The following is a 26,804-nucleotide window of genomic DNA, read 5'->3' as shown; positions in this document are numbered from 1 at the left end:
AGAAATCAAACAGAAGAAAGATGAGGCATATACATAAGATGCAGGATAAACGTGCTTTCAAAAGACACTTTGGGTATTTACTGCTATATTGATAACAAGATTTGGAACTTTGGACTTTATAAAGGATAATTACATGCAACCTGTGTATATTTGCATTTACTAAAAATAGATGTATATGGAATAGCCATGTTATGCGGGATACCATAGTATGCGGAATATCCTAATTCCATATAACGCCAATAGTGGCAGCACCATCATAATATCATCAACATAATAAATGCGCTCGTTTGATCTCCTTAAAGACGATTAATTTGTTCCCAACACATTTATATTTTAGCATATAACATATTTAAAAAAGCATAATAAGGAAATTAAGGAGCCTGTTAACTGGTTTGTCGAGCATAATTTACCCATTCTCAAGATGTCCCGTCACGAAAACACAGAAATAGCACCTGCAGTATTCACTCTTCCGCAAGAGCTGGGAAAATCCCTTGAAGATTCATTAGATCACATAGTATCAAACTCCAAAGCCATTAATAATGCTCAAAAAGATCAATTAGCTCGCAAGTGTTCTTTACTTAAACCTTGGAAGGCTGTAGGTATTGAAAGTAGCTAACGTTGGGACTGAAATAGCAAGTGAACTCAGAGCCGATGCGGTACATAGCCATGGACCACAAGCAAAAGCATGGCTTACCAAATTCTTTCCAAATAAAGAGACCTTGGATCGCGTGAGTTTCAAAATAAATCTTATCTTTTGCTATAAACTGATGATTAGCTATGCAGCTATTTGCTATGGAACATATGGGTCAGCACAACTCTAGATGATCACATAGAGTTGGTTCTAAAGGCCGTTAAGGCAACTATGTAATTGATAGGCAGACTGGGAAGAGAATATTTGAGACTATGCCACTATGTAAGCTACTGATTGATTCAGATACCTCTAACTTAGCCCACTCTTGGTTTCAGACGTGCGAATAGGAATGCACCTTCTTTTCGTTTCAGGAGTAAGTCATCCCTTCTTGAATTGAACAACTTGCAAGCCGCTCATCAACGGCGCTCTGAAAGAACAGCTACATGTCATATACATCTGTCGAAAAGCTTTTAACAGATAAGTCCATCAAACGTACCTGTCTCTGCTATTTGGTATTAGATAACTGCTGAAAATCACCATTGTAGAAGGCCAAATATACGATCAGACGGGCCCAGATGTCCTGGACCATATCAAAGCTTTTGTCAAGACATACGACCTTCCTCTAGAAGAGCTCCTTGTTCAGGATTTAACCAAGTATCCTACATTCAATTCTTTCTTCTCTAGGAGGCTAGTGGCTTTTGCGCGACCTATCACTATGCCGGAAGACACAAGTATAGTGGTTTCTCCAGCCGACTGTCGGCTGACTGTTTTTCAAACTGTTGACGAAGCAAAAATTCTCTGGTATATTTCTTCCCATACTTGTCTGGTACATAAGGAACGAAAAAGTGATGAATTGGAACAGGATCAAAGGACAACAATTCACAATACCTTCGCTCCTCACAGGAAACGACATCATAGATAAACGGTTTGCTGAAATTCAGAATGACACAGGAGCGAGTCTTGCTATTAGTAGATTAGCTCCACAAGATTATCATCGATTCCATGCCCCAGTAGAGGGTACCGTCGTTTCTGTGAAGGACATTGAGGGAGAATTGTACAGTAAGTCTGGTTGTCACCAGGTCGACGTGGATCATGGTTGACACAAAAAAAGCTGTGAATCCGCAGGCTATCAACGAAGGTAGCTTTACCTCTCTTTGTACATCAACTGAGAAATTGCTGAGATATCATCCAGATTTGAATGTTTTTACGCTAAATAAGCGCTCTGTTATGCTTATTCACGCTAATCTGGGACATGGTCGTGAAGCTGTCCCAATTGCCTTTGTCGCTGTTGGCGGTAAGCTTCATGTGTTCTGATATTCCAACGTTCCACATTTTGATGTGTTGAACTAATAGCAATGCTTGTCGGTTCAATCGGCTGGTCAAAATCGCCCGGAGACAAGGTTTTCAAAGGTGAAGAACTGGGTTGGTTCCAATACGGTGGCTCAACCATTATTACTCTTTTCCCTTCCAAAGCCGGACTCCGATTTGATCCAGATTTGGTAGAGACTAGTCGAAGAAAGATGGAGACACTGGTTAAGGTTGGCATGGAGATTGGATGCGTCGAGCAGTAAGCCTAGTCAAGACGTGATAGGCCGGCGAATAGCTGCAAAATTGTACAACAGTGACATTACATGGATAGAAATATCTGGATATATTAGTTTTGTCATCGACATTAAAATTGAATTGCCTACTTATAAAACTGGGTCAGTCTCGTCATCGCTGGCCGACCCAAACTACTTTTTCTTGCCTTTGACATCTTTACCGTCACCACTTTGACCAATGTCAACACAATCCTCTTGAATAAAGGTGCATAAAACTTACGCTTCTGTCTCGCCAACAGACCGCATGATGGTGAGTTTTCCAGCTGAAGCGGCCTGAACCATCTGTTTTTCAATGGAGGAGTTGATCTTGCTTGAAAGTTGCTAAGCCCAAGATATTGAGATCTTTCTATCTGTACACTTTCACATCGTGGAACAAACCTTTTTCTGGGACCTCTCCAGCACCCTCAGTCGATCTTTTGGGGCGACCTCTCTTTTGCCAGGTTTCGTCTTCCCTGTATTCTTTCTCTGAGAGCCTACAGACTTTCCTTTTGCCTTGCTTGATTTTCCTGCTCCTTGTGCCATGACTGTACCTAGTAAGAGATGTACTGTAAAATACAAAGAGGTTGCGTATATTTTACTATTTGATGAAAACAAAACTGACATTTGATCCCGGATTCCGTCGGACCTAGAAGCCACCATTCCACGTCAAGCTCAACGGACAATTCCATCCATAATAAATCGACTTATTTCTTTTCATTTAAAAAATATCAAGTATTGATAAAAATGACTTCTCCAATAGCCTTGATAGACAAGGCTATCTCAGAAATAGCTGCTGTGGCTGATAATCGCGCAATCAACTATCGCTTTTTGGTAGTCCTTAGTACATGGCTACAAACTGCTTTTGAAGTTTATATTTTGTACGTCCATTCCATCCTGTGGCATCCAAAGGTCTGACTTGGAGAATGAAGGAGACGACAGATGCCCTGCTATGACCGACCTGCCCCTCCACCAGCGCTCGCATCGCACCTTCAAGGCGAGACATTCAGGAAAGCTCAGCATTACAGCCGAGACAAGACCCGCTATCAGCTCGCTAAGCTCGTTTTTGACCAACTCCTTGGCTGGATTATGATTCGTGCTGTTGCTTATGCTACATTATGGGATCTTTCTGGCCAAGCAATCTCAATGATCGGTCTTTCGCAAGGCCGTGTCATTATCAGATCTCTTGTCTGGGTGACGGCTCTGACGATGGTGACTGCCATTCCTGGCTTACCTTGGGATTACTACAAAACGTTTGTGTTGGAGGAAAAGCATGGCTTCAACAAGTCTACCAAGGGTTTGTGGGTTGCTGATACCTTCAAAACTTATGCCCTCGTGGCTGTGTTGGGGCTACCCATTCTAGCTGGATTTCTGAGAATTATCGAGTGGGCAGGGAAGGGCTTTGTTCCCTGGTTGATGTTGTTTTTGTAATTCAATTCAATACCAATGGTAGAGCTGCGCTAATGTCATGTAGAATTGGCATCCAGTTGACTATCCAAATAGTGTATCCTACCTTTAGTAGGTCTAGTTGAAAGATACGAAGGCTATTCTGACAGTATAATACAGTTCAGCCACTATTCAACAAACTCGAACCGCTTCCAGAAGGAGAATTGCGCACCAAGGTTGAGGCGCTTGCCAGTCGACTTGGTTTCCCCCTCAAGCATCTCTATGTTATAGATGGCAGCAAACGCAGTAGCCACTCAAACGCTTATTTCTACGGCTTACCTTGGTCAAAACACATTGTCATTTATGATACATTAATCAAGGATAGTACCACCGATGAAGTCGTTGCAGTCCTCGGTAAGTTGTATATCTCATCATCAGCAATAGCTTACAATGTCCGCAGGACATGAACTCGGCCATTGGTACTACAGTCACCCAACTAAACTTCTCTTATCTACCCAGGTCCACTTGCTTTTAACTCTCACTATCTTCTCTATATTTATTCACAACCAATCTCTCTATGCTGCCTTTGGCTTTCCGCCTTCTTTGGCTGTCCAACCTCCCCAACCAATCTGTATTGGATTTATTCTGTTCCAATTGGTATTGGAACCGACCGATGCACTGGTGAAATTCATGATGCATGCCCTAACGAGGAAATACGAGTATCAGGCTGGTACGTACCGTCTTCCTCATTCTCCAAATGCTGACAAAACAAAGACGAGTTTGCGGTCGATCTCGAGCAAAAGCCTCAGCTCGCTTCGGCACTCATCAAGCTACATGTCAACAACCTTTCTTCTCCGCACAGTGACTGGCTTTACTCCATGTACCACCATTCTCACCCCACATTGCCAGAAAGATTGTCGGCGTTAGACAAGTATGATTTCAAAAGGGAATGGAAAAAGAGTGTTGAGGAAAAGAAAGAATTGTAACAGAAAGAACCCATAACCATGACATGCATAAAACATAGTTTGTCGTCATATACAAAAGTGCCACATGGGTACCATATTCGGCGTTTTCTCTTTTGCGACTTCGACTGTGGCGGTTGACCTTTTGTCAGTTTCTTATGGCGATATACGATTTATTTCTACATTTTACATTTTCTAGTTGACGCGAGCCACCGTCGCCCATATCCTTCCTCAGCGCACTCGCAAGACGCCTTGTACGACTCACAGAGGTAGGTTTGACGCTGGATAGCTTTTGCTGAAGTCCAGTCAACTACATGTCCAAGCCACAGCGCGCTTCCTCTACCGGCATTGCAAAGTCGGCCGCTAGAAAGAAATCAAAAAAACTCCTACCACCCGAGCCACCAACCTCCATTTCAGACTCATTGGACCCAGCGTTCTTCAATTTCCCTCAATCTCCATATCCCATAGACGTGCAATACGACGAGAGCTACTACAGGTCTGAGCTGCCACTGCCGCCACTTCCACCAGGAGCAAGTCTTACTCCGGCAGGATACTCGATAGACTACAACTTGTCTCTTCAAAACGGCTCACCCCTCGCAGGTCTTTCTGCACCATTCAACATTACTCACGACGACCTCATTTCAGCAGCCAACGAACTCTACAAGAGAATGGCTGATCCAGAGTTTGGATCGGACGACCTCTACTGGCAATCGCTACCTCCACATATAAGACAGTTCATCAGAGATGCCGTACCATTCACAGGCTCAATAAATTCGGGCACTCCTGGTAATAACAACAGTCAGAGAACAATGTACCAGATGGCTCAGCAGATTGTACAAGCAGCCAGTCAAGGGATGGGTCTTGGTCAAGGAATGGGCGTCAACATGACGAATGGGGGCAAATTTCCTATGCCAACGCCAAACCAGGCTCAAAACCAGCACAATCAATCTTTAGGAGAAGAGCTTGGTTTTCACCGTCATCCAGACTTTGGTCAAAAAAATCAAGAAGAGGATATAGACGAGGAAGATGAGATTGAAGACGAACATGATAACGAACATGGTCATGTTGATGTCACGCCTAATGGAGAAGCACCAAATAAAAAGAATAAGAAGAAAAAGAAGAAGAAGTCTAGTTCCGGAGCGGCAGCGCAACTAGAGTCTTCAGCTCAACTTCCTCCACTTCCGCCTCCATCTTCTTTACCAAAAGTGTCGCCTCGCGCACCTGTTTCAGCCCCCGTGTCTTCTCCTGCATTCGCGACAAATCCAGCGCCAGCGCCAGCACCTCTACCTCCAGCACTTAACCCGCCTTCATCTCGGGCGGCAGGTAAGCAGCCTATGGGCCATGGACCGCCTGCAAACCCCCCTGCGCGATCAGCGAGAGCGGCGGGAAAGGCTCCGGCTTCATCTGCCCCTTCACCACATGGCCATCCTCATCCTCATCCTCATCATGCTCACAATCATCCGACTTCCAAATCATCGACCGCCTCCGCAAAAGGTAAAGCACCCGCTCCTGCTCCACCTGCAAAGATATGGACGCAATCTTCTGCTGAGGATCGTGAAAACATTCGTCAGTTTTGGTTAGGTCTCTCTGAGGCTGAAAGGAGAGATCTGTTGAGAATAGAAAAAGACGCAGTACTGAAGAAGATGAAAGAACAGCACAGGCATAGCTGTGGGTGTGCTGTTTGCGGGAGGAAGAAAGTCAATATAGAGATGGAGTTGGATCAGTTGTATGAGCAGTATTATGACGAATTAAGATCATATGCCGCCGAACAGCGAACAGCCGCTAACGGCCTTCGACCCCCTCCTCTTGGTGCAGGGCCTTTTCCTGGCTCTGTCGAGGTCGATGCAGCCGGTACCGTCACACGATATGATCATCGAGCGCCGCTGCCAGAGGATGACCATGATGAAGAGGGCGAAGAGTCCGAAGAATATGACGAAGAATATGAAGAGGATGAGGACGATTTAGACGAGGAAGATATAGGTACTGACGAAGCTGATGTGGGCGACGATGAAGAGCCGCCTGTAGTTGCTCCACCTATCAGTCATCGTCAGCCTCGTCAACCTTCTCGCAAGCCCCCTACGCGAGGTGACGGAGAAGAAGATTTTCTTTCATTTGGTTCCAGTCTTGCCACCATCAAAGGTAAGCTTTTATCATCTTTCTCTCTCGAAGGGGGCTTACGCTAAGGACTTTTGGTTTTTCCCTTTTTGATCTTAACCATTTCGACCCAGGAGGTATACTTACGATCGCTGACGATATGTTGAAAAATGACGGGTCGAAGTTCTTGGAAATGATGGAACAGCTGGCGATTAGGAGATCGGCAAGAGAAGAACAAAATCTAAGAGAGATGCAAGAGGAGACTGACGAAGAAGAGGATGACGATGATATGCAGAAGTAAGTTTATTGTCTGTGTTTGGTACAGAGTCTAATATTCGGTAGCGAACCATTAACGGAAAAGGAACGGGCGGAAGAAGGAAAGAGGATGTTCCAAATCTTTGCTGCAAGAATGTTTGAGCAGCGAGTTCTTCAGGCTTATCGTGAACGAGTGGCTAAGCAACGTGAGGAACAACTCTTGCGCGAGCTCGAGGAAGAAGAAGATTCCAAGAGAGCCAAGGAAGAGAAAAAGGCCAAAGAAGCGCAAAAGAAAAAGGACAAGAAGAAGTGAGTTTGGTATTCTTGATGGATATTGTTTGCTGATGGCTTGGCAAGAGCGCAAAAACAGAAGGCCGAAGAAGAACGCCTGGCTCGAGAGGCTGCTCTTGAGAAAGAACGCCGCCAAGCCAGGTTACGCAAAGAAGAAGAAGTTCGTGAACGCGTTCGCAAACAAGAGGAAGAACGTGCTAGACGCGAAGCTGTCAAGCGCGCTGCTCAAGAAGAAGTTCAAAGACAGGCCCAAGAACGCAGAAAGAGACAGCAGGAAGAGAAAGAACGAGAGGAAGAGGCACAACGGAAAAAGCGTGAAAGAGAAGAAAAGGCCAGGAAAGAAAAAGAAGCCAGGGAAAAGGAGCAGAAGGAACGAGAGAGAAGAGAGCGAGAGACTAAGGTTGCTAAAGAAAAGGCTGAAAGGGAGAAGAAAGAGCGTGAAAAGGCTGAAAAAGCAGAGCGGGATCGACTGGTTCGAGAAGCAAAAAATAAGGCCGAAAAGGATCGACAAGCAAAACTCGAGGTCGAAAGAAAAGAAAGGACTCAAAAAGAAGAAGCTGATAAAAGAGAGCGAGAGGTAGCTGAACAGGTTAAGATCATTGCTGCTCAGCAGGTTCAACGAGAAAAGACCGCCGTTGAAAACACAGCTGTTGAAAGGACTATTATTTCTGCTCGCTCAGTTGCAGTTGCTTCTGTTCTTGCTGGTTCTAGCGTCAAGCCTTCTACAAAGGGTCCCGCACCTCAGCCTACTCCTCCTATTCCTCAACCTTCTCCTATCAAGGTTGCAAGTGTTCATCCGTCCACCGCCACCACATCAGCTCGGCCTACACATAAGACTCCTACTCCACATTATGCTCAGCCAACTCCTCCTGTGAGCGTGACCTCTTTTCAACGGATACCGATACCTCAAGGTTTTGGCCCTCCTGGCCTCAGGTCTGCTTATTCTCATCAGACCGCTGACACATTCTCTCCTCCTCGTGTGAATGGCACTGCACTTTCTCCCAACTCTACACATCGAGGGTTTCCTGCCAATCCAAGTCCACCTTATGATCAAACAATTAGGACAGCTCCGTTAGGTATAGGATTCGCGCCTGTGAAATCAGCAAGTCGAATACCTTCAATGGATGAAGCGTTTTCACCGACAGCTGTTCCAATAGGCGTGTCCACTGCTCGCAGCTTGTCGAGCGCTGGTGAAATTGGTAGTTTTTCCGGTCTGGACGATTATCGACCTTCTCCTGCTTTACCTTCCATTGCGCCGCCCAACCCTGGGCCCATCGGAAGACCTACGTTTTCGGCACCATCACCCTCTGGTCCATCTAGCTCCAATTCCATGCGCCCATCATCACCTACGCCACCCGAACCAGTGTTTGGCTCTGCTGCTTTGGGAGCTGATGATGAGATTGTTCAACATCAACATAGAAGGCCGACCGTTACTTGGGAAATGGCAGCTGCACCTGGCACTGGAAGATGGTCGGCATCCCCTTCCATATGGGGAGCAGAATCTGCTTGGGGAGCACAGGGAAACTTACCTGCCATCGGTGAACGACCTGGAGGACCTCCTGGGCTTTCACTTTCGCCCGTTTCAGGAGGTGGTGTACTTGGCAACCAACGTCAATCATCATTTGGAGGTATTGGAGCACCATTTACCAATGTTGGTGGCGTTAATTCATTGGGAGGCGGAGCAATCGGAAGCGCACAGATTGGAGCGACACCAGGCGCAATTGGTTTAGGTGCCATTGGCATGCCTCAACCACCATCTAACGTTGTGCCATGCACTTCAGGGTCCGTTGGGAATAATGGATACAATCAAAATTCATTCATACCTCAGCATCAAAATCAACATTCTATCTCTCATCACCAGACGTAGTTAAGAGCATAGGCAGAGATGATAGTATAAGAGTATTCGATGAAGAGAAGATCATTGCTCTTTGTCATTAGCACAGTCGGCTTCGTACCATGCAATTGCATCATTCTTGTGCATCTTGGCTATTTTTTGCAGTATACAAGGGCAGGAGCTGATTTTCTTTCATTTCAGACACAACTATTTACATTAATGTTTCTCTTGATGCTTGTAGTCTAACAGCTTCAACCGTCTAAAGGATATTCTTCAGGTCTGACAACATAAGCAGCGGGAAACAGCCCTTCCTTGCCATTGCATATACCCTGCCACCAATCGGGATCAACCTTCTCAATCTGAATAATTCTGTCGCCTTCGCGAAAAGAGATTTCATTATCCTCGCCAGCTTCATAGCTGAAAATGCCTTCATCAGCTATCTTTTTCGATCGTAAATTAGAAAGAACTTACTCATAGGCAGCCAACATGACCAATCCTTCTGTTGCTACTGTGGATACAGTCGCAGGAGGAGGGGGAGGGGGAGGGGGAGGAACACTCGCTGACTCTATCTGAGCTTGGTTGTGGGCGACAGGCTCGATAGGTGGCGGAGTGGGAGGAGGAACAGGAGCAGGAACAAGCGGCATTTCTCCGCCATCTGAAATAACTTCCACGTAGTTTGCCGGGAACAAGCCTGATTGCCCAATCGAATTCACTCCAGACCACCAACCTTCGTCAAGTTCTTCGATTTGAGTGATGACCTCATCTTCCTTCAAAGATATTTCATTCTACCATAACCATGTTGAGCTATTCAACTTAAAACGAGAAGATGTAGAGTGGAACTTACATCCTCGGCAGCTTCGTATTCGAACAAGACCTTTGCCTTCTTACCTGCAACCTCAAGCATCGGCTGTGGTACCGCCATGGGCGCAGGTGTGGATTCGAAAACAGGAGCAGGGGGTCCAGCACGGGGTCGAGAGTCCTCCGGAATAGGAGGAGGTCCTGCAGGCGGAGCCTCAGATAATGTGAGATCTTGTTTCAGGCGTTCAAGTTCTGCAACTTGCTATACTCATTCGTCTCAGCACACTCTCAACCTTATGAATGAGAACAGGAAAACTTGCAGGATCAGAAGGAGCAACGGGAAGTGGAGGTGGTGGTGGAGGAGGAGGAGGGGGCGGAGCAGTTGCCTCAGAAGGTTCGTCAGGCTTTGCTTGCACCGGTGTGGGTCTAAACGGAGCAGGAGGAGGAGGCGGAGGAGGAGCATCCCAGTCATCATCGTCTCTATCTTCGTCAGACTCTACTGAAGGCGGGCGAGGGGGAAGGCTCGTAGTAATGGCAGGAGGCGGAGTGGACGCAACAGGACCAGACTGAACATCGGGGATGGATGGATGAGTAGGCGCAGGAGGTGGAGGAACCGAACGCCCAAACCCAGTGGCAGTTGATGAAACTCCAGTTGGAGTCCCCGTTGCCACAGGCGAAACACCCTTCATACTGCTCACAATATTAGCGCTGGCGGCCGCACTAGCCCTGTCCTCCTCTTCTCTCAGTCTCTTCGCCTCTGCCTGTCTTTCTGCCCAAGTCAACTTTTTACTAGTAGGTTTGGGTGTATTATCGGAAGCTTTGTTTATGTTACTAAACGCTGACATTCGATCTTTTACACTAAGGCCTTGAATGGGCGCTTCTTCCGGTTCTTCAGAAGCAGAGGGATTCCAACGGTTTTGAAGCTTTCCCGGCTGTAGTTTGATAGGCTGGTAGTTGGTACCTACAGAGGCAATACGGTCTTCGGGAGTAGGCTTGGATGGCTCCGGGACCGCAGGATAGGAGGTTGTGTCAATGTTGGCCGACGCCATTGGCCTACTAGCCTGATTGACAGGAGGAGGAAAAGTAGCTACAGGGGCCGGTGCAGGGGTAGGTCGAGTAAAATTTGAAGGCGTAGGTGTTGCCACTGGTTTTCCTTGTGACCCACCAAGCCCTTGACCGGGTCTGTAGCTTGGCGTAGATTTGGAAGCAGGCGCAGGACGAACGGGAGCAGGAGCCGAAGAGTACTTGGATCCAGAGGATTCTTGTATGCGTTTGTGAATGTGCGAAGGCGTCACATCAAGCTATAACAACTGCTCAGCAACAACCTTGCAGATTAATCCAAGACGCACTTCTGAGCGTGCTTGGATGACAAGATGTGCACCCTTGAGAAAGTTGTTTTGTACTTGGGCAGAATGTGTGACTTGCCGTTCTATTAGTCCCAACCCTTTGCTCTCCATGGAGCAAGACTTACAATAGAGACCTTTTCTAAACTCGGGAACACCATCGCCGCACCACGAGATGAGGACAAACTTGGGGAGATTGCTCTACCAAAAGCAGTTAGAACACTCAAGAGGTGGGATATAAAACCTACATTTGGGTTTTTGACTCTGGCAAATGCATATTGAATGCTATAAATATCAGCATCCGCTCACAACTCATACCTTGGACGCGCTCACCGTCCGTCCATAAACTCTTCTTCGAGTTCTTCGAGACCATTGCCCGTAGCCTGAACCTTTAGCTCGTTACCTGTCTGGTTGAATAGTGCCCAGTCATAGTCTGCCAAGCCGTCAATGATAGCCTGATACGTCGGCTGCAAGTCGGGTTCATTGAACGATATAGACATTGCGTGGAACTTGAGGAATATCGATATATATAAAAAGAAAGAAAGTGAATAAGTGAATAAGAAAAGTGATAAAGTGATAATATAACTGCACTGCAAATGACGTAGCATTTGTGGCACAAACTATCATGCCATATATTTTGAATTCATCTAAACATTTCATCTATAACGCTCTATTAATATGCTCCTCTACTCTTTCACATTATGACCGTCCTTCAATGCTTTTACCAACTTGAAATAAAAGATCCTCGTAACCCCACTGAGCCGTCAAAGATATCCCTACAGGCCATCCGTCCTCGCCTTCACCAACCGGTACAGACATGGTCGGTAAGCCTGTCAGGCTTGCTGGGACTGTCAAGAGATCTTGGGTATACTCGGTTTCATCTTTGTCATCTTTTTCGGTGGATGAAATTGGGGGAGCAGTACGGATTGATGTTGGATGAAGAATGAGGTCGACACCGTCATGACTCGGGATACGGGCTGAAGGGGATGTTGAAAGAGGATGAGGTGTGCGTAGAATAAACTGGTAATCTTTCCGTAATGAATGGCGTAGATAAAGGGCTTTGAGGTATGTGTTGTTGAATTCGCTAACACGCCATCAGCTTCCAATCTTGCGCAAAGAGTGTGTATAACCTACTCTGCTGACAGCGCATAAGTGCCCGATAATATTCGTTTCTTTACCTCTCTTCCAAACCCTTCTGACCGAACTTGTATTCTTCTCTCTTGCTCAGAAGCAAAACCACGCTTTCCTTGTTTCCTCTCGTCCTCATTGCCATACCAACCTCCACCATACCTGGCCAAATTGCTACTTGCTTCAGCGCTTGCCAAAACATAGTACGCCGGCAGAGCAATTTTCATACTAGGCATTGATAAATGGTGTATGGTAGCTCCTAGTGATTCGAAAACAGCGATGAGAGATGGCGATACAGAGAGGTAAGGTGCTGGTAAGACGGTCTCGCGAGGGATGCCGATTCGCAAGCCGGATAGGCGTGAAGGAAAGGAAAATGAGGAAAGGTAAGAAGAAACGAGGTTTTTGGCCTTTTGTCGGGCAGAGAGTGTAGCACAGGTCATGTCGTGTTCGTCTGGATGTGATATTGCATCTTTTCAAGCAGTATCAGCTTGTTTTCACTTTACCTTACAAGAGACATACCAAACACTCGCCGCACACTCTCCACTTCTCGAGCCATTACACCGACACAATCTAAAGAGTCTGCGTAACTGACCACTCCTCTCCTTACCCTTCCATCAGCCACTCCATTCATCAACATTCTAACGCAGGAGCTGAACATACCGGCTGATCATTCCATAGGAAGGCTTTAAACCCACCACTCCACAATAACTCGCTGGTAACCTCACTGATCCACCTGTGTCTGTTCCCAATGCTCTACGGCCAACAACCAGCATCGTCAGTCTCTCTCGTATATCTAATCGCAACAGGGACATACGCCCAGCATGACCCCTCAGCGACGGCAGCTGCAGAACCTCCCGAGCTACCTCCAGCCGACCTTGGCTCATCGCCATTTTCTGGACAGGATGGATTATGCACCGGAGTGTAGTACGATGGAAGATGAGTTGATTGTGAGCTTGTGGTAGAGACATGAGCTCAACCACTGAATAATTGGTCTCTCATGGCCCACCAAGGAAAAAGTCTCACCCCATACCAAACTCATCCATCTTAGTTTGTCCAATGATATGTGCTCCTGATTGTATCAGCGTATCGACACATGTTGCGTTAGAAGGTGGTTTATAGCCCTTTAGTATAGCGGAAGAGCATGATGTTGGGGATTCTTTGAATGAGATATTCTCTTTGATAGCAATAGACTTGCCAGATAATGGGCCTAGGTTAATGAGTATAAAAACGGCATTCTGACTGACTCACCCTTCAATTGTTTTGCTTTCGTATCTGAATTGACCCAAGAATAGGGCGTAGGCAGCGTTGTAGACGCAAACGGTCTCAGGTTATATACCCTTTTTAAATTTGATGAAGTATTCATGTTTATGGAGTCAAAAATAAAAAGTTGGGAAAGAAATAAATGTGAAGGATGACAGGTGGAGGTGGAGGCAGATGTTTTACAGTAGAGCTCATTTTTAGCAAATCGACATTACAATGGATGCATAGTCTTGCTTGTCTCTTGGTCAGAATTTTAACGATGGATATAGTGCCATCTATGCAAGTTGATGGGTTGCTAAATATTGTCCCAACGCTGATCGAATAGTTTCAAGAACCTGTGCCGAGGCACTTTTGGACGATTCAAGTGCTTCGTTCCACTGTACATCGTATTAGCTATTCTCGGAACGACATATTTGGACTAACCTCTGTTCGGGAAAAGCTACCCTCGCCTTCAGCCCAAACCAGCTCGCCGTCCCGTCCATCGGTTTGATTGTCTACCTCCATCTCCCCTGCTTTCACATGTGTCGATGCTACACCTGTGCCCCAGACCCAGCCAAAACCAAACCTCGCCCGCGCTTTACGTTCCTCCTCTTCTGTAGGGTCTAATAGAAGCTCGTCTTGAACCGAGACGCAATATGCAACAGCTATCGGAAGCCCCTTCATCGGAATACTGCCAGCTGAAAGAAGAGCAAGTGTAGCTGCATTGATACCTGCTGCTTTTGAGACAAACGTCAAGCCGCTCGCAGGACTGATCAACGCTTCTCTCTTCTTTTGATCCAGTGTATACTCGTCTAGCTCAATAGCCGACGCGGGCCACGCCCGCTGCTCTTCCCTCTCCACATGAATTTGCCCATACACTTCTCTTTTCGGCTCCGGTATCAAGCTCTGAATCACCAGCTGCGTCATACTTCTCGGAAACTTTTCCAACTCGAGGACCGGAAACAGCACATGTTCAAGGGTTGTCACAAACGACCGCGAAGGAAGGCAAGACATGGAGGAGAGCGGGCGATGCGTGATCTCGAGGGTAGACCGGTAAGGAGATTCCTTGCTCAGTCTCACTTCCAATGGGCCCGATACACTGGCCAATACGGCATTTGAGCCTGAACAATTCAACTAGGTTTTATCAGTCCGTTGAAGAAACCCACCAAAAGCAAACCGGCCAGACCCATCTGCGCGGTCAAGTTGGTTAATTTCTATCGATAATAGTCGTGTTTGGTTTGAAGAACGGTCGCCGGTTCGCGACATGTTTGAAAAGAAAATAAATGTAAAAAGAAGAGAGAAAAAGTGGATAAAGACAATGTGCCACTTTCGGCGATGTCCGCCTTTTATAATGCCGCACCTAACTGACATTTTCGCACGCCTACTTTCAACATCGTTTTGCTTTTTACCTCCACCTTTAACGTCCATTTACACTCATTATGGAACAACATTTTGGACTGGCGGAATCTCAACATTTGCAGCCAAATACGCATGATGAGACAGCAGAAGCGCTCATAGCCAGTCTCAAGGCGGTCATCAACGACCCCCATCAGCCCCGAGCAGACAATCACGATGATACGGGAGGAGGGACTCAGCATAATGAAGGAGAGCATCCGACCTTGAATGCGGCGTATCCAGGAGAGAATCAGGCTGTGAATGCCGCCATAAGAAAGGGACTTGTCCAGTTGGCGCAACTCACCAATGCACACCAGTTGCTGCTAGATGAGCTGAATGACGCCGGAGGGATCCAAAATCTGGCACACAACTGGAAAGCTCTCAAAGAAGGCAACAAAAGGCAAATTGAGGTGCTAAAAGAAATCCTTGCGCAGGCGAAGGCTAGCGATATGGGCATGAATCTGTCGACTTCTTGTAGGTTTGGCCGTTTTGAGATTCGTACTGATTTGGGCCAGTTTCAGAGACAATCGATCCAGAACTTTCACCGATGGTGCTTCGGACAGAGTATGAGGCCCTCAAAACGCAGTATGATGCTTTGCTTGCTGCATCAGGCCCTTCCTCGCTCGCTATCAGGCGTTCGGCTGCAGGTCGTAAATCCCGCATTAGTAAAGCTGCCACCGCTGTCCAAGCTGCCGATGCTGGTAGTCTTGATGTCTTGGATCCAGAGAGGCACTTGACACCGGGTGGAGGCAGTGAAGGTCGCAAGAAGCGATCCATCAAGCTTGAAGTGGGTGGTTTGTAAAGGGAATGTATCGTGTCGCTGACTGCTCAAAGCATCTCATTCATCAAATGGCCAATCGCCGTCTTGGCATTGAGTACACTGTATCTAATTATGAATCACACGGTTCCAAAGACCTTCCCGATCCTAGCTCCCGACCTCTCACCGCCAACGAGAGTCCCAATCGCGTAGATGAATTTAGACCCGATTTTCGGGGTGATGCCAATGCAAGCAGCGTGAAACCGTTTGTAAACAAGGTAGTGGATGATGTCTATGATGCTTGGATTGCTGGACAAGGCGATGATGGAGAGATGACTAAAAAGAAAATTCTGGTGGCAACAACGATTTATTGGACTCGACTTTGTGTGAGTACATCTTTATTGCACAAGATGTTAGCTAAGTTAAGAAAGAAACGCTACGACGAGCAACTACACCGTGAACGTGGCGAGATCCACCGCGATGAGCTTTCACGTCGTAAACAAAACCAGTATCGCCGCCAGCAATCTCTTTTGATGCGTCGTACCGCCATTTTTGACTATTCGCCCCTCAATGCCTGTCGTCTTCGCGCACTATATCGTACCCTTCTTACCATTGACTTTGCTGCCCCCACGACAGACCAGCCTGATCCCAAAAGGGAGTATACCTCCGAGGAGTGGTATGCGTATCGCAAGTTAACCTGTGGATCTCGAGCAGAGGAGGCTCACGAAGTAGTGGATCAGTTTTGGATGTCGTCGACCGTCAAGATCTTACTTTCTGCTCTTGACGAATTTTCGCAAGATCAGGCGGCTAAAGCTAAGAAAAAGGGCAAGCCTAAACAGCCCAATCCTACTTTTCACCTTCCGTCACAACTATGGGACCGCTCAACTCTGCCTACACTCCGGCCGAAAGACTCTAATGGCCTGCCAATATCGGGTGCCAGTGGAATTATTCTGTTCAAATTCCATGTAGATGAACAAGTTCAACGCGAAAACCCCGAATGGGCCAAAGGTCTGTATGATAATCCGCCTATTCCAGCTGGGGACGAATCTCTCCCAGCTCTTTCTGCTGTTCTATCTCAACCAGTTTACGCTTCCCTTCGACTGGCTATACGAGATGCTAAAGATCGCGCCTCTCTACGCACATTGACTCCGGAACAAGTGGAGCAAATCAACGCTGGCGTCGATCTAGATTTGGGTGAAAACGGAGTGAATGAGGTCAGCGGAGTCAACAACCACCAACCTCCACCAGGATTAGAAGGCGAAGGGGAGTACATGACGTTTGCCGCACTTTCTCAACTGACCAACAATCACTCGCCACGATCTGCACTTGATACAATGCATCAAGAAGAGTTACCTTCCACGCCCGGCAGTACATCTTTTACTGGCTTAAGTGGTGCCCCAAACCTATCCTTATCGTTTTCCGAACCTTACCCTCCCATCGCACCCCGCGCATCTGGTACTTCTAGCCAAGCGAGAAAGCTAGGAAAGAGAGGTGTGAGTGAGCTCCCAGGCGGAGCAGCTACGCCTGTTGCGAAAAGACGAAAAGGTTTGAAAAGTGAATCGTTGGAAGATGGTGCTGATGAGAGTCAAGAGGTTGATGAGGCTCTCAGCGGAGATGCGGTATTTCTGGGAAGTATATAATTTGTATTCATGGCTCGGGGTGTATCAACTTTTGCATGTAAAAGTAAACAATCCATGATTGCTCAATCTTTAAAGTAATATTTTTAATTGCCTGACTGTCCTATGGGTGGAGACAGAAATTGTCACGTGACTTTCGTTGCTCTTTTTCTTTTCCTAAATTTCACTTTTACCTGTTTTTGTTCTTTTCATTTAATCTGCCCATCATTTCTCTTTCTCGTTTCTTGTCACATTCAGTCCGCGCTATGTCAAAGCCAATTTTACCAGCCGTTATCAGCCGCGTGAGTGCAGTTCTTGGTCCTATGGCGAATCTCACCTTTCATAGCCGCTCGTCATCTGTGGTCCATCCGGCACTGGCAAGTCTACTCTTCTCAAGGCCCTCTTTGAGAAGCATTCAGGGACTTTTGGCTTCTCTGTATCCCATACTACCCGCGAGCCTCGAACGGGCGAAGTTAATGGGAGGGAGTATCATTTTGTTGACAGGAATGAATTCATGGACCGGGTAGACAAGGGCGAGTTTCTGGAGTGGGCCAAATTTGGTGGTAATTGGTAAGTTTTGGAGGCTGGTGACATGTCATAATCCTAATGATTGAATAGCTACGGCACAACTTTCGCAGCTTTGACGGCTCTTCACCCACGTCGGTGTATCCTTGATATTGAGCTTCAAGGTGTTTTGCAATTAAAAGCCAAAGCACCATTACAAACCCCACCTCTAGAACCTGTTTACCTCTTTCTCTCGCCCCCTTCAATCTCCCAACTGAAGGCTCGACTTTCTGGACGAGGTACCGAGACGGAAGCATCTATTCAAAAGAGACTGGATGCGGCCAAGTCAGAGTTGAAGTATGCTCAAGAGGGCAAGTACGATGTGTATATCGTCAATGACGATATCCAGGTCGCAGGCGAAAAGCTTGAAAAGGTTGCGATGGGTTGGGAGGACTGGGAGACTTGTGGAGACAAGTTGCCAGAGATGGACAATACTGAGCTCGACGGTTGATTTCATGAAGACAATTTGCCATCATACATATGCATGTACAATACGACATTACTTTGGCGCAGGCCATTCCTGTCGATCAGCTATAACACCAAGACCCCCAGCGGTTTGCCCAATGTCCGGCTCATGCACATCCAACTTGCCCAACTCATCTGCCTCGGCATCTTCTTCCTCCGCCTCCATCTGTCTCCTGATCGCTTCTTGCTCTTCATCGTCTAAATCTAAAGCCTGTTCTTCATCGTAATATCGATCTTCGCGCTCGTCGCGAGGAAAAGGGCCAAATGGATTTTTGCTTGATCTGGAGTCTGGGTTGGTAGAAGCAGATAGTTTCATATCGTGCATGAGACGTTCGAGTTGATCCTTTTTATCCGATTCAGATTGAGCTGCTCGTTCAGAGGCAACACGGTCCAGTTCGGGCTTATACTCGCTACCGATAATATTAGTAGGCATTGAGGAAATTCAAACCTTACGTTTCATATTCTTGTCGTGCTTCCTCAACAGCATTGAAAAATGCTCGCATACCCTCTCCTGTCATGGCACTTACACCTACAGCCTTTTAGTCAAGTCAGTCCTTTTCATGCGCATGACAGAGCATCACTCACTCTTAACTTATTATAGAATTCTTCTAATACTAGACACATACTTCCCATCAAGCTATTCACATAACTTCCTTCTCCATGCTCGTCCTTGCTTTTATCATTCAATGCTTCTTGATACTTTTCGAAATCTGTCATCCATTCTACTGCAAAATCATGTGGTTGCACATCCGTCTTGTTGAATACAAGCATGAATGGTAACCGTGTTTTATAAAGGATGGAACAGGCATATAGCATGTTGGACATGAACGTTATAGGAGAGGTAGTACGAGGAGTGTCAATGATGTAGGCGACTACAGTAGGGAGCGAAGAGGCAATGGCATCGGTTATAATAGCACCGGAAGCAGACCATGTAAATATTTCAATCTGTCCAGGTGTATCCACCAATATATACCTGCTTTGTCATCTACCTACTGCCTTGATTGTGAGGCAAAATTACTCACTCTACCTCTTCAGATCTTTTTTCAACATATCCCAACACCTGATCAAATTTGGTTGTAAATAGGTTCAACGCAGTAAGGATCCCGCCATTTGGTCCAAGGTTATACTGCTTCATAACTTGCTTGTAATCGACTGTATCTCGAATGTCGATATTGGCTTGATATGGCATGTGTAATACAGCAGGATCAAGGTTCAAAATATAAGGAGGAGTTGATTTAGAGTGCAGGTAAGAATTGAGACGTTGCATCAACGTCGTTTTACCCTAACAGATGGTTAACGGGTAGATATTAAGATACCAAAGTAAACTTACAGAGCCAGCCATACCAATGCATAGTATGACTACTGGCTTCTTCTTGGCTTCATGGTTAGGGGAAATAGATGGCCCTGCTTCTTTTGTGGCTGCCATAGTTGAATAAGAAAACAATTACGAAAATAAAAAGTGAAGAGAAAAGAAATAGTCATGTAATATATATTACGTAATCAATCAACAACATTGAGACACTAACAAACAAGGCCATCTTCATGTACTTTTTCTTCTTCTTTCTAACCTTTGCCTCTTTTCGCCTTTTTTCTTCTTGAGAAGTACCCAAATTCTCCCCGTTCTCTACCATCTTTAACTTACAAGCATGCCAAATGTCAACGAGAAGATACCAGAGCCAATTACAAAACAAGAACGTCGAGTCTCTACGCGTTACCTCAAACTAAACCGTCTTCCAACTCTACAAGAAGTTCTAGATAGGCGAACAAGACCTCCCCTGGACTTGTTTTGTTTCTATGTGAGTGCTTGTGGATGTCTTTGGACGATTGCTGACATGCGTAACCGTTGTCGTGAATGGTGGATCTGTGCGCGTACAATATAGATTTTTTTGCAAAGGGAATTATCGGAAGATGCATTAGACTTTTGGTTAGATGTTCAACAACACGAGAATCTGTGCAAGGCTTACTTCAAGGTTTGTCATGTTTATGTAACAAGAGAGTTGGGTCTAATGATGATAGGATTTGAGAAGATCTGGACGTTCAGTCCAGGATGAATGGCCTGAATTTGCACAATACGCTAGGGCTAATGGCTCCCACTTCTCACCGCTTCTCTCTCTCCCTGCCGAGTCCCCTTCACCCAATCTCGCTTCTCCCAATCTTACTTCTCCAAACAACTCTGCGTCGGCAAATGCGAAAGACTTTGACCCAGCCCAGTCACCAAATCTCACTACCCGCTCTAGGCGCGACACTGAGTCACACGGCCCGGCGCGTACTCTTTCACCTCTTCCTGGAGGTCAAACTGAACAAGACGCGAGACAAAAAGACAGGTTGACGGTACATTCCATCAATGCTTCGAATACCAGAGGCAGAAGGCGAAGTAAGGCTCCGACAGTTATAGCCAGGGATAGGGCTATTGAAAAACCGGCTCTGCAAGAGAGTGCAGAGAGGATTTTCTATCGATATTTGTTTGATGGCGGCGAGCGAGAAATATATCTGCCGTGAGTGTGTCAAGATGTGTCAAAGGGCACTTGAACTAATTCGATATAGTCCATCGTTGAGGATATTCAACTTTCCTGAATCTATTAATGGCGAAGTATCTCCTCTAATACCTGATCTCTTTCACGCTCAGAAAGTCTACGTCTTCAAAGCTCTCGAACAAGATGCCTTTCCAAGGTTCCTTCGTGCCAAAGCTTTTGCCAATCTCACTCCATTTGGTAGTGTTGTACGATTTGTTGCGGGACTGCTTTGTCTTTGGGGTGCGTTTGTATTGGCGTTCTCGTTGATTTTCCTCGACTACAAGCCTCGCTTGACTCGTTTATGGGTGAGTTTTATCCTTCATGAGAGACATTGGCTGATCTGGTGATCTAGCTCATCCTTCCATTTTTCTTTGCATTCAATTTTCTCTTTTCGGCATATTACTCTCTTTCCCCTGTTTTTTTCTTGTTTAACGTCTCTGAAACAACCCCTTTTCACCATATTCGCGTCAAAGAGCAATACGTACGGAAACTCGTCGCCATCAGAGCAGGGATCATTGTAGGAGTGTCGATCATATTGACTGCTATATTCACCGCCATCTTCACTGTAGTTCCTGGACATCGAATCTAAAAAACCAACATTTTCAGCAGTACAAGAGCATAATCTTTGTATGATTGTGAATCATCATGGACAGATGTATATAGGGAATAAGGATTTCTTGATCTAATAATCGCTAAAAGGAGTAATAATAAACAGTTATGTGGCAAACTGGCAACTAGAGATACCCCGTGTATATACTTGCCTTTATAGACATGTCTTTATAACTACTTGATGATTTTCTCTAAATGTATTTCTCTGGAAGAAATGTGATTTATACTTCATATACGGAAGCAAAGTGCTACAAGTTGATGTTGCGAAATGATTCCTTTTCTCTGTTTCATTCTTTTGTTCATCTTTTTGACTTTCTACAATCGTTCCACCGTTCTCTATTTGCTTGCTTCTGCCAGTTCCGGCGAATGTTAGGTTTGCTCATAGTAGGTTGTCCAGCAAACGCAACAAAAGATACGCATCTTTGAGTATCTAATATCCAAACAAGATACTCACGCGTCTTTTCTTTTCTAATCAGCCGGAAGAGAAATAAGCAGGAATTCAAGTTTATTTACGTTTGGATCATAGACGTCGTACAAGGAGGCAATATGCTGCGCACGAAAAGACTACAATCCAAGAGTTCAGCAGAACCTCTCTCGTCAACCAGCACAAGCACAGTCATTACGACGCCTGCCACTACGCCAGCATTTAGCGAGCGCGAGACTTTGCTACGACGAACGCCTCGTAAATTCTTTACATCTCCCACTCTTGCTTTGCCTCCTTCTGCTTCCAAGTTGACACCCGTCAAAGGCTTGTCTCCTGCCCCGACAGTGTCGATGGACAAAGTATTGGAGGCGCTCAACATGGAAGGAAGCACTGAGAGAGCAGAAGGCAGGGCGCTGAAGAAGAGACTTGAGGGAGCCAATACAGATGATGATAAGGACATACCAAACGGAGACAAAGTGGGCAGAAAAAAAGCAAGAATAAAGGTTGTAGAAGCGGTGGTAGTAAATGGGAGGAGTAGGGCTGCGACTTCAAGGATGGTATCTCGCTCTGAGCCCACAAGGGAGCGTAATTCCATGGGCAATAGATCAACACAATACCTGCCATCGTCGCCACTTAACACTGAATCCGATAAGGAACACTTTGCCAACTTGGCCTCTCCCACAAAGTTTGAGAAGGGAAAGTTAATCACAAAAGAATACATGACTTCGGGTCTCTATTGTCAATTCAATGACCCCAAGTCTGAGGAAATGCTCGTCAACCGGGTATTGAAAATCCGTGAAGAAGAGCAAGCTGCCAAAAGACTAACTCAAATGAAAAAAGCAAAAGGCGGAAGAGTAAGACCAAGGACGAGTATCCCTTCAAGGCGATCTGCACGAAATACCAGAGCACGAAACAACGCAGCAAATGATGAAGGGGCTAGAGTAAAGCAAGACAAAAAACTCCGGGATGGAACGTCACCTTTAAAGGTGGATCGGCCCACTTTCCCGCCATTGCCCTATGACTTTGGATACAACTATTTCTTTGGTCAAGAACATGATTTTGAGTTGCCTTTTGACATCCGGATGAATGGACGGAGTGGTTTGTTGAACGATAAAAAGAAACCTACACACTTTCAGAAAATCTGTTCAGGTGCTTCATCATTCTTTGTTATGTCATCGAATAAGAGCTGATGGATATTGCCAACAGATGTATATTCAGAAAGATCAAGAATAGTCACAGACATTGAGCAGTATGCAAATGCGGCCCTTCGGCAAAATGTGAAGAAGCGTGCATCAGCCGAAATATACGCTACCTCTATGGCAAGGATTATCCATGTGGAGACACATGTACGAACAAAGATCTAAATAAAAGAAACAGCCCACCCTATAGAATATCTTATGTAAGTGCTCCACATACACGAAATATGAAAACTCATTAAACGGTACAGTTGGATTCGAGAGGGTTCGGTATCGTTCTGCTTGAAGATGTCCAAGCAGGCGACTTCATTATAAATTACCGCAACGAAGTTATTCCCCCTGCTGATGTCCCATTAACGAATCTCTGCCGTCTATAAAAGTTCGAAAAGCTTTTATGCACTCGAGCATGATCCACATGAAGTCATAGTCGCTTGGACAAGAGCCAATGATGCGAGATTTGTAAACCATGGATGTGTGCCTAGTCTAGAGGTACGAAAGTATCAAATAATTGGAGATGGATAGGATAATCCGAAGTAGGAATGTGGGCAACAAGGGTTGATTAAAAAGCGAAGAGGTGAATTCCCGCCTTATTCATTCATGTCATTGTCAACATGGCTAACAAGAAGTTGGAAGCTGTTTGATTAAGATTTTAAACACTTTGCTCCTCAAACGAATGACCGACACATCCAATGTGCATGCGGTGCCTCCGATCATAGTGGTTATCTCGGACACAAATTCGTGCGCTTTGAAGAAAGTAGCCAAAGAAATATTCTCAGAACAAGCGCCAATCCTCAAAGCTGCAACAGCTCAAGAATTTACCAAGACTTTTATCGAGAAACAAGGCAGATCCAGCAAGCACACCATTATCATCTTCCGATAACTCGTATGCAGACGCAGTACTTTGTACACCATTAATCACGCCTAAAAAGGTGACTCAATCCCTGTCAAATTCAGCCCCTCCCCTCAACGATCTTCCTCCCCCCTTCAGGTATACCGGTTTCCTTTATAGAGGCAAGAGTCGCAAATCTGAGATCATGCATCCACTCGTTACTAAAGGTTTTTAAAAGTCACGGACAACTCTTCAATCCTTGGGAGGAGATCTTTGAGAGGTAGGTCTTCGTGAAACAAGATGGTAGTAGTGAGAGCCCTTCAGTACATCTGTGTACAACTACTCAGCTGTTTTGAATGCTCAATTTGGCATTTCTCTCCTACGTTGATTTGGTGACTCTTGTTGATTTTATATGATTTAGGTTTGTTTCAGCGAGCTTTGTCTCCAATATGCATGTTTTAATATGGGGTTTGGTCTAATAGGTCTTTATATCAGGCTAATTGGATTCACAAGAGCTAGAAAAACCAGCAATGTTAGATATAAGCTCTTCACAAAGCATGTTGAATGACAGTATCCAAAGCTGAGTTGGCATGAGTTGAACACCCTTCCTACCACCACAGCGAAAATCATGAAAACAAGAGATTCAACAACGCTAATTGATATCTCTTCTGCATACTTTATGTCCTGCCCGTCGTATAGAGACAGAAAGAGATTTGCTACCTGGTCCTGGGGTATTTTCTGTTACAACCTTGAGTCAATACGAAAAGAAAAAGAGAACATTTGCTGATGGACTACACGACTAAGTACCTAAAGCTCTTTCAGACACGAAGATGGTATCTTCTGCGTTGATGCTGCTATCAAGATATCATGTATTATCTTGCTTGAGAAATCCCAAGAGATACATAATTGTGATTCTCTTGGTAACCAACATTAATTTTCTCGACTAATGGATCAAGTGGTTGAGTACAAAAGTTGTTGGAATTTAAGATGTCCTCTTGTCACGTATTACATTGCTTGGCTGTCAAAAAGAATTGCATAGATACAACCAAGACAATAAGTAATCACTTGGACCATTAATATGTTAAACGAATTATCACTTTGAAGAAGTTGACTTGTCAAAAGATATAAGCATACATTGTCAAGAAGTTCTTGTTAGTATTCACATACCACTCGACTGGTACCACGCCATCTTGTCGCTTGTAATCGTTATCTTCCACCGACCAATGCAGATAAACTGCAGAGATTCCATGCGAGACAATCATCTCCAGCTCCCAGATAATTCATTCAAAATTTAAACAATAAATGGATATATCACATGAGAATCATTAAAAGCGTTAAAGAACAAGATATATCCCTTTTACTTCCCTGCTGTCCAAGTTTCGCTCATATACTGCCAGCAAAAAATGACCTTTTCTCGTAATCCGTAGAATGCATGGTAAGGTTGTTATTTGAATTAGACAGCTGCAGAGTTCTGCTGGGCTTTAGCGCTAGACTCCTTGAGCGCAAGGAGCTGTTTGGATCTGAAAGTCTCATAGTGGACTTGAGCTGTTGTTTCGATGAGATCTTGGAGGTGAGTTCTTAATAATTTGTTGGTTAGTTTTGACAGAAAGGTCACAAAATCACACACCTAGTTAAAAAGTTCCTCAAATAGACAAATTCGCAGTGTCTCTCGTCTTCAACATTGATAACTCCCCACTTATTTTTTCTTCCTCGGACAGTCTTTCCATCCACAACGACGCTTCTTTCAGATCCAACCACTGCAAAGGGCAACATTTCCCGAACCCGCTCGTTGAGAACAAGTTCTTCTTCGTCGAGTTCGTCAGAGTCGAAGGGGAACATACGGATTTGGTTGTATTGTAATTCGGCCATAATCTATAGATAGAGGTGAATTCGTTGAAGGTCACAGGTGCAAAGGGCGCTTACTCTCTGCTTGAAAAAGGCTCGTTCTTCAAGTGTCAAGGAGTCAGACTTGGCAATGACGGGCACAACATTGACCACCTCAGCAAGCTTCTTCAAGACCACAATGTCAATCTGCAGAGTTAATCAGCGTCGATACTTGTATTTTGGCCAAGGACAAACAGGCTTCAGGGTGTGTCCAGTGGGGTTGATGAAGAAAAGACAACAATGAATACGAGTATCGGGGATGAATCTGTCTCGCATGGCTGTGAGCTCTTTCCGAAGGTAGGCAGAGTGCTGGTCCTTAATCTATGTTTGAGCGTTAGTTTCGATGACAGAAAGCCGTATTTAGAGACGCGCACGTATTTAACGATTGGGTCCCAGCAGCCTTCGTTATTAACATTGTCACCATAGCCCGGGGTGTCAATGATATTTAGCTTGAGCCGAACACCGTTCTCCGTGATGACTGCAAAATTATGAGCATTTCGCCTACGTCAAGTTGTAGAGGCTAACCATGAGATTGGGCGACAATTTCGGTGGTCTGCCTGGGCGCAACATCAGGCTCAAACCGACCCTTGGATTCTATGAGATGAGAAGCAAAGAGCGTGTTGATGAGTGTCGACTTTCCAAGACCAGTCTGGCCTAAATACGAAACATTAGGTCTTATTCAAAATTGTCAAATGTCTAACGCACCGACCACCATGACATTAAATTGAAAACCACGCTTCAACAATTTGTGTTCAATCTGACGGGTGATGGCTGAATTGTTCAAGCGACAAGAGAGCCCCATGTCAGCCGAGTTCCTACATAGAGAAAATGCCACACACAATCAAAACCAACATAAGAGGAGGCCGTGATGTCTGCTGGAGGAGGGGACACGAGAGAGGCCATCTTTGGTGACTTGTCGACAGTAGAGATGCGTTTTGAGTTAAGGTGGCAAAAACCAGAGAAAGATGAAATGCAAAAGAGAAATAAAAATGGAGAACAACACGTCAACCATAT

General features: G+C 45.5%; 13 protein-coding genes across 13 annotated transcripts; 7 read left to right on the top strand and 6 right to left on the bottom strand.

Moving 5' to 3' along the window:
- Nucleotides 1-421: 421 nt before the first annotated feature.
- L203_104107 (phosphatidylserine decarboxylase) lies at nucleotides 422-2,202 on the top strand (the record flags this gene model as incomplete). Its single annotated transcript, XM_066213495.1, has 11 exons — nucleotides 422-563; nucleotides 634-728; nucleotides 784-805; nucleotides 857-913; nucleotides 967-1,004; nucleotides 1,066-1,123; nucleotides 1,177-1,432; nucleotides 1,494-1,690; nucleotides 1,743-1,769; nucleotides 1,824-1,925; nucleotides 1,985-2,202. 11 exons carry the CDS (start codon nucleotides 422-424, stop codon nucleotides 2,200-2,202), a joined length of 1,212 nt encoding a protein of 403 aa, XP_066069592.1.
- A 162-nt stretch (nucleotides 2,203-2,364) lies between these two features.
- L203_104106 (UPF0390 protein) lies at nucleotides 2,365-2,754 on the bottom strand (the record flags this gene model as incomplete). The annotated part of the gene is made up of 3 exons (XM_066213494.1): nucleotides 2,365-2,401; nucleotides 2,453-2,553; nucleotides 2,611-2,754. The coding sequence occupies 3 exons, from the start codon at nucleotides 2,752-2,754 to the stop codon at nucleotides 2,365-2,367; spliced, it is 282 nt and encodes a 93-aa protein (XP_066069591.1).
- A 201-nt stretch (nucleotides 2,755-2,955) lies between these two features.
- On the top strand, nucleotides 2,956-4,580 carry L203_104105 (uncharacterized protein; the record flags this gene model as incomplete). Its single annotated transcript, XM_066213493.1, has 6 exons — nucleotides 2,956-3,089; nucleotides 3,141-3,635; nucleotides 3,683-3,726; nucleotides 3,775-4,008; nucleotides 4,055-4,324; nucleotides 4,369-4,580. The coding sequence occupies 6 exons, from the start codon at nucleotides 2,956-2,958 to the stop codon at nucleotides 4,578-4,580; spliced, it is 1,389 nt and encodes a 462-aa protein (XP_066069590.1).
- Nucleotides 4,581-4,870: 290 nt separating this feature from the next.
- On the top strand, nucleotides 4,871-9,063 carry L203_104104 (uncharacterized protein; the record flags this gene model as incomplete). The annotated part of the gene is made up of 4 exons (XM_066213492.1): nucleotides 4,871-6,695; nucleotides 6,788-6,947; nucleotides 6,993-7,214; nucleotides 7,263-9,063. The coding sequence occupies 4 exons, from the start codon at nucleotides 4,871-4,873 to the stop codon at nucleotides 9,061-9,063; spliced, it is 4,008 nt and encodes a 1,335-aa protein (XP_066069589.1).
- Nucleotides 9,064-9,281: 218 nt separating this feature from the next.
- On the bottom strand, nucleotides 9,282-11,671 carry L203_104103 (uncharacterized protein; the record flags this gene model as incomplete). The annotated part of the gene is made up of 8 exons (XM_066213491.1): nucleotides 9,282-9,447; nucleotides 9,502-9,815; nucleotides 9,875-10,086; nucleotides 10,145-11,129; nucleotides 11,178-11,248; nucleotides 11,300-11,372; nucleotides 11,420-11,456; nucleotides 11,505-11,671. The coding sequence occupies 8 exons, from the start codon at nucleotides 11,669-11,671 to the stop codon at nucleotides 9,282-9,284; spliced, it is 2,025 nt and encodes a 674-aa protein (XP_066069588.1).
- Nucleotides 11,672-11,870: 199 nt separating this feature from the next.
- On the bottom strand, nucleotides 11,871-13,662 carry L203_104102 (uncharacterized protein; the record flags this gene model as incomplete). The annotated part of the gene is made up of 7 exons (XM_066213490.1): nucleotides 11,871-12,255; nucleotides 12,306-12,768; nucleotides 12,819-12,901; nucleotides 12,960-13,052; nucleotides 13,114-13,251; nucleotides 13,323-13,368; nucleotides 13,548-13,662. The coding sequence occupies 7 exons, from the start codon at nucleotides 13,660-13,662 to the stop codon at nucleotides 11,871-11,873; spliced, it is 1,323 nt and encodes a 440-aa protein (XP_066069587.1).
- A 172-nt stretch (nucleotides 13,663-13,834) lies between these two features.
- On the bottom strand, nucleotides 13,835-14,804 carry L203_104101 (uncharacterized protein; the record flags this gene model as incomplete). Its single annotated transcript, XM_066213489.1, has 3 exons — nucleotides 13,835-13,936; nucleotides 13,983-14,659; nucleotides 14,705-14,804. The coding sequence occupies 3 exons, from the start codon at nucleotides 14,802-14,804 to the stop codon at nucleotides 13,835-13,837; spliced, it is 879 nt and encodes a 292-aa protein (XP_066069586.1).
- A 173-nt stretch (nucleotides 14,805-14,977) lies between these two features.
- On the top strand, nucleotides 14,978-17,330 carry L203_104100 (uncharacterized protein; the record flags this gene model as incomplete). Its single annotated transcript, XM_066213488.1, has 4 exons — nucleotides 14,978-15,497; nucleotides 15,545-15,720; nucleotides 15,768-16,076; nucleotides 16,122-17,330. 4 exons carry the CDS (start codon nucleotides 14,978-14,980, stop codon nucleotides 17,328-17,330), a joined length of 2,214 nt encoding a protein of 737 aa, XP_066069585.1.
- Nucleotides 17,331-17,572: 242 nt separating this feature from the next.
- L203_104099 (guanylate kinase) lies at nucleotides 17,573-18,321 on the top strand (the record flags this gene model as incomplete). Its single annotated transcript, XM_066213487.1, has 3 exons — nucleotides 17,573-17,608; nucleotides 17,653-17,876; nucleotides 17,925-18,321. 3 exons carry the CDS (start codon nucleotides 17,573-17,575, stop codon nucleotides 18,319-18,321), a joined length of 657 nt encoding a protein of 218 aa, XP_066069584.1.
- Nucleotides 18,322-18,369: 48 nt separating this feature from the next.
- L203_104098 (uncharacterized protein) lies at nucleotides 18,370-19,761 on the bottom strand (the record flags this gene model as incomplete). The annotated part of the gene is made up of 5 exons (XM_066213486.1): nucleotides 18,370-18,745; nucleotides 18,789-18,871; nucleotides 18,921-19,308; nucleotides 19,358-19,617; nucleotides 19,666-19,761. The coding sequence occupies 5 exons, from the start codon at nucleotides 19,759-19,761 to the stop codon at nucleotides 18,370-18,372; spliced, it is 1,203 nt and encodes a 400-aa protein (XP_066069583.1).
- Nucleotides 19,762-19,981: 220 nt separating this feature from the next.
- Nucleotides 19,982-21,437, top strand: L203_104097 (uncharacterized protein; the record flags this gene model as incomplete). Its single annotated transcript, XM_066213485.1, has 5 exons — nucleotides 19,982-20,131; nucleotides 20,216-20,305; nucleotides 20,352-20,830; nucleotides 20,880-21,153; nucleotides 21,201-21,437. The coding sequence occupies 5 exons, from the start codon at nucleotides 19,982-19,984 to the stop codon at nucleotides 21,435-21,437; spliced, it is 1,230 nt and encodes a 409-aa protein (XP_066069582.1).
- Nucleotides 21,438-22,003: 566 nt separating this feature from the next.
- L203_104096 (uncharacterized protein) lies at nucleotides 22,004-23,957 on the top strand (the record flags this gene model as incomplete). Its single annotated transcript, XM_066213484.1, has 6 exons — nucleotides 22,004-23,030; nucleotides 23,088-23,227; nucleotides 23,271-23,280; nucleotides 23,329-23,352; nucleotides 23,645-23,651; nucleotides 23,711-23,957. The coding sequence occupies 6 exons, from the start codon at nucleotides 22,004-22,006 to the stop codon at nucleotides 23,955-23,957; spliced, it is 1,455 nt and encodes a 484-aa protein (XP_066069581.1).
- Nucleotides 23,958-25,359: 1,402 nt separating this feature from the next.
- Nucleotides 25,360-26,693, bottom strand: L203_104095 (uncharacterized protein; the record flags this gene model as incomplete). Its single annotated transcript, XM_066213483.1, has 8 exons — nucleotides 25,360-25,483; nucleotides 25,534-25,778; nucleotides 25,830-25,937; nucleotides 25,986-26,111; nucleotides 26,165-26,268; nucleotides 26,316-26,444; nucleotides 26,496-26,561; nucleotides 26,630-26,693. The coding sequence occupies 8 exons, from the start codon at nucleotides 26,691-26,693 to the stop codon at nucleotides 25,360-25,362; spliced, it is 966 nt and encodes a 321-aa protein (XP_066069580.1).
- Nucleotides 26,694-26,804: the final 111 nt, after the last annotated feature.

This window comes from Cryptococcus depauperatus, chromosome 4 (assembly GCF_001720195.1).
Source record: "Cryptococcus depauperatus CBS 7841 chromosome 4, complete sequence".
In the NCBI taxonomy this organism is placed as follows: domain Eukaryota; kingdom Fungi; phylum Basidiomycota; class Tremellomycetes; order Tremellales; family Cryptococcaceae; genus Cryptococcus; species Cryptococcus depauperatus.
The sequence above is the reverse complement of the archived record's forward strand: the minus strand, read 5'-3'. Positions and strand labels throughout refer to the sequence as shown.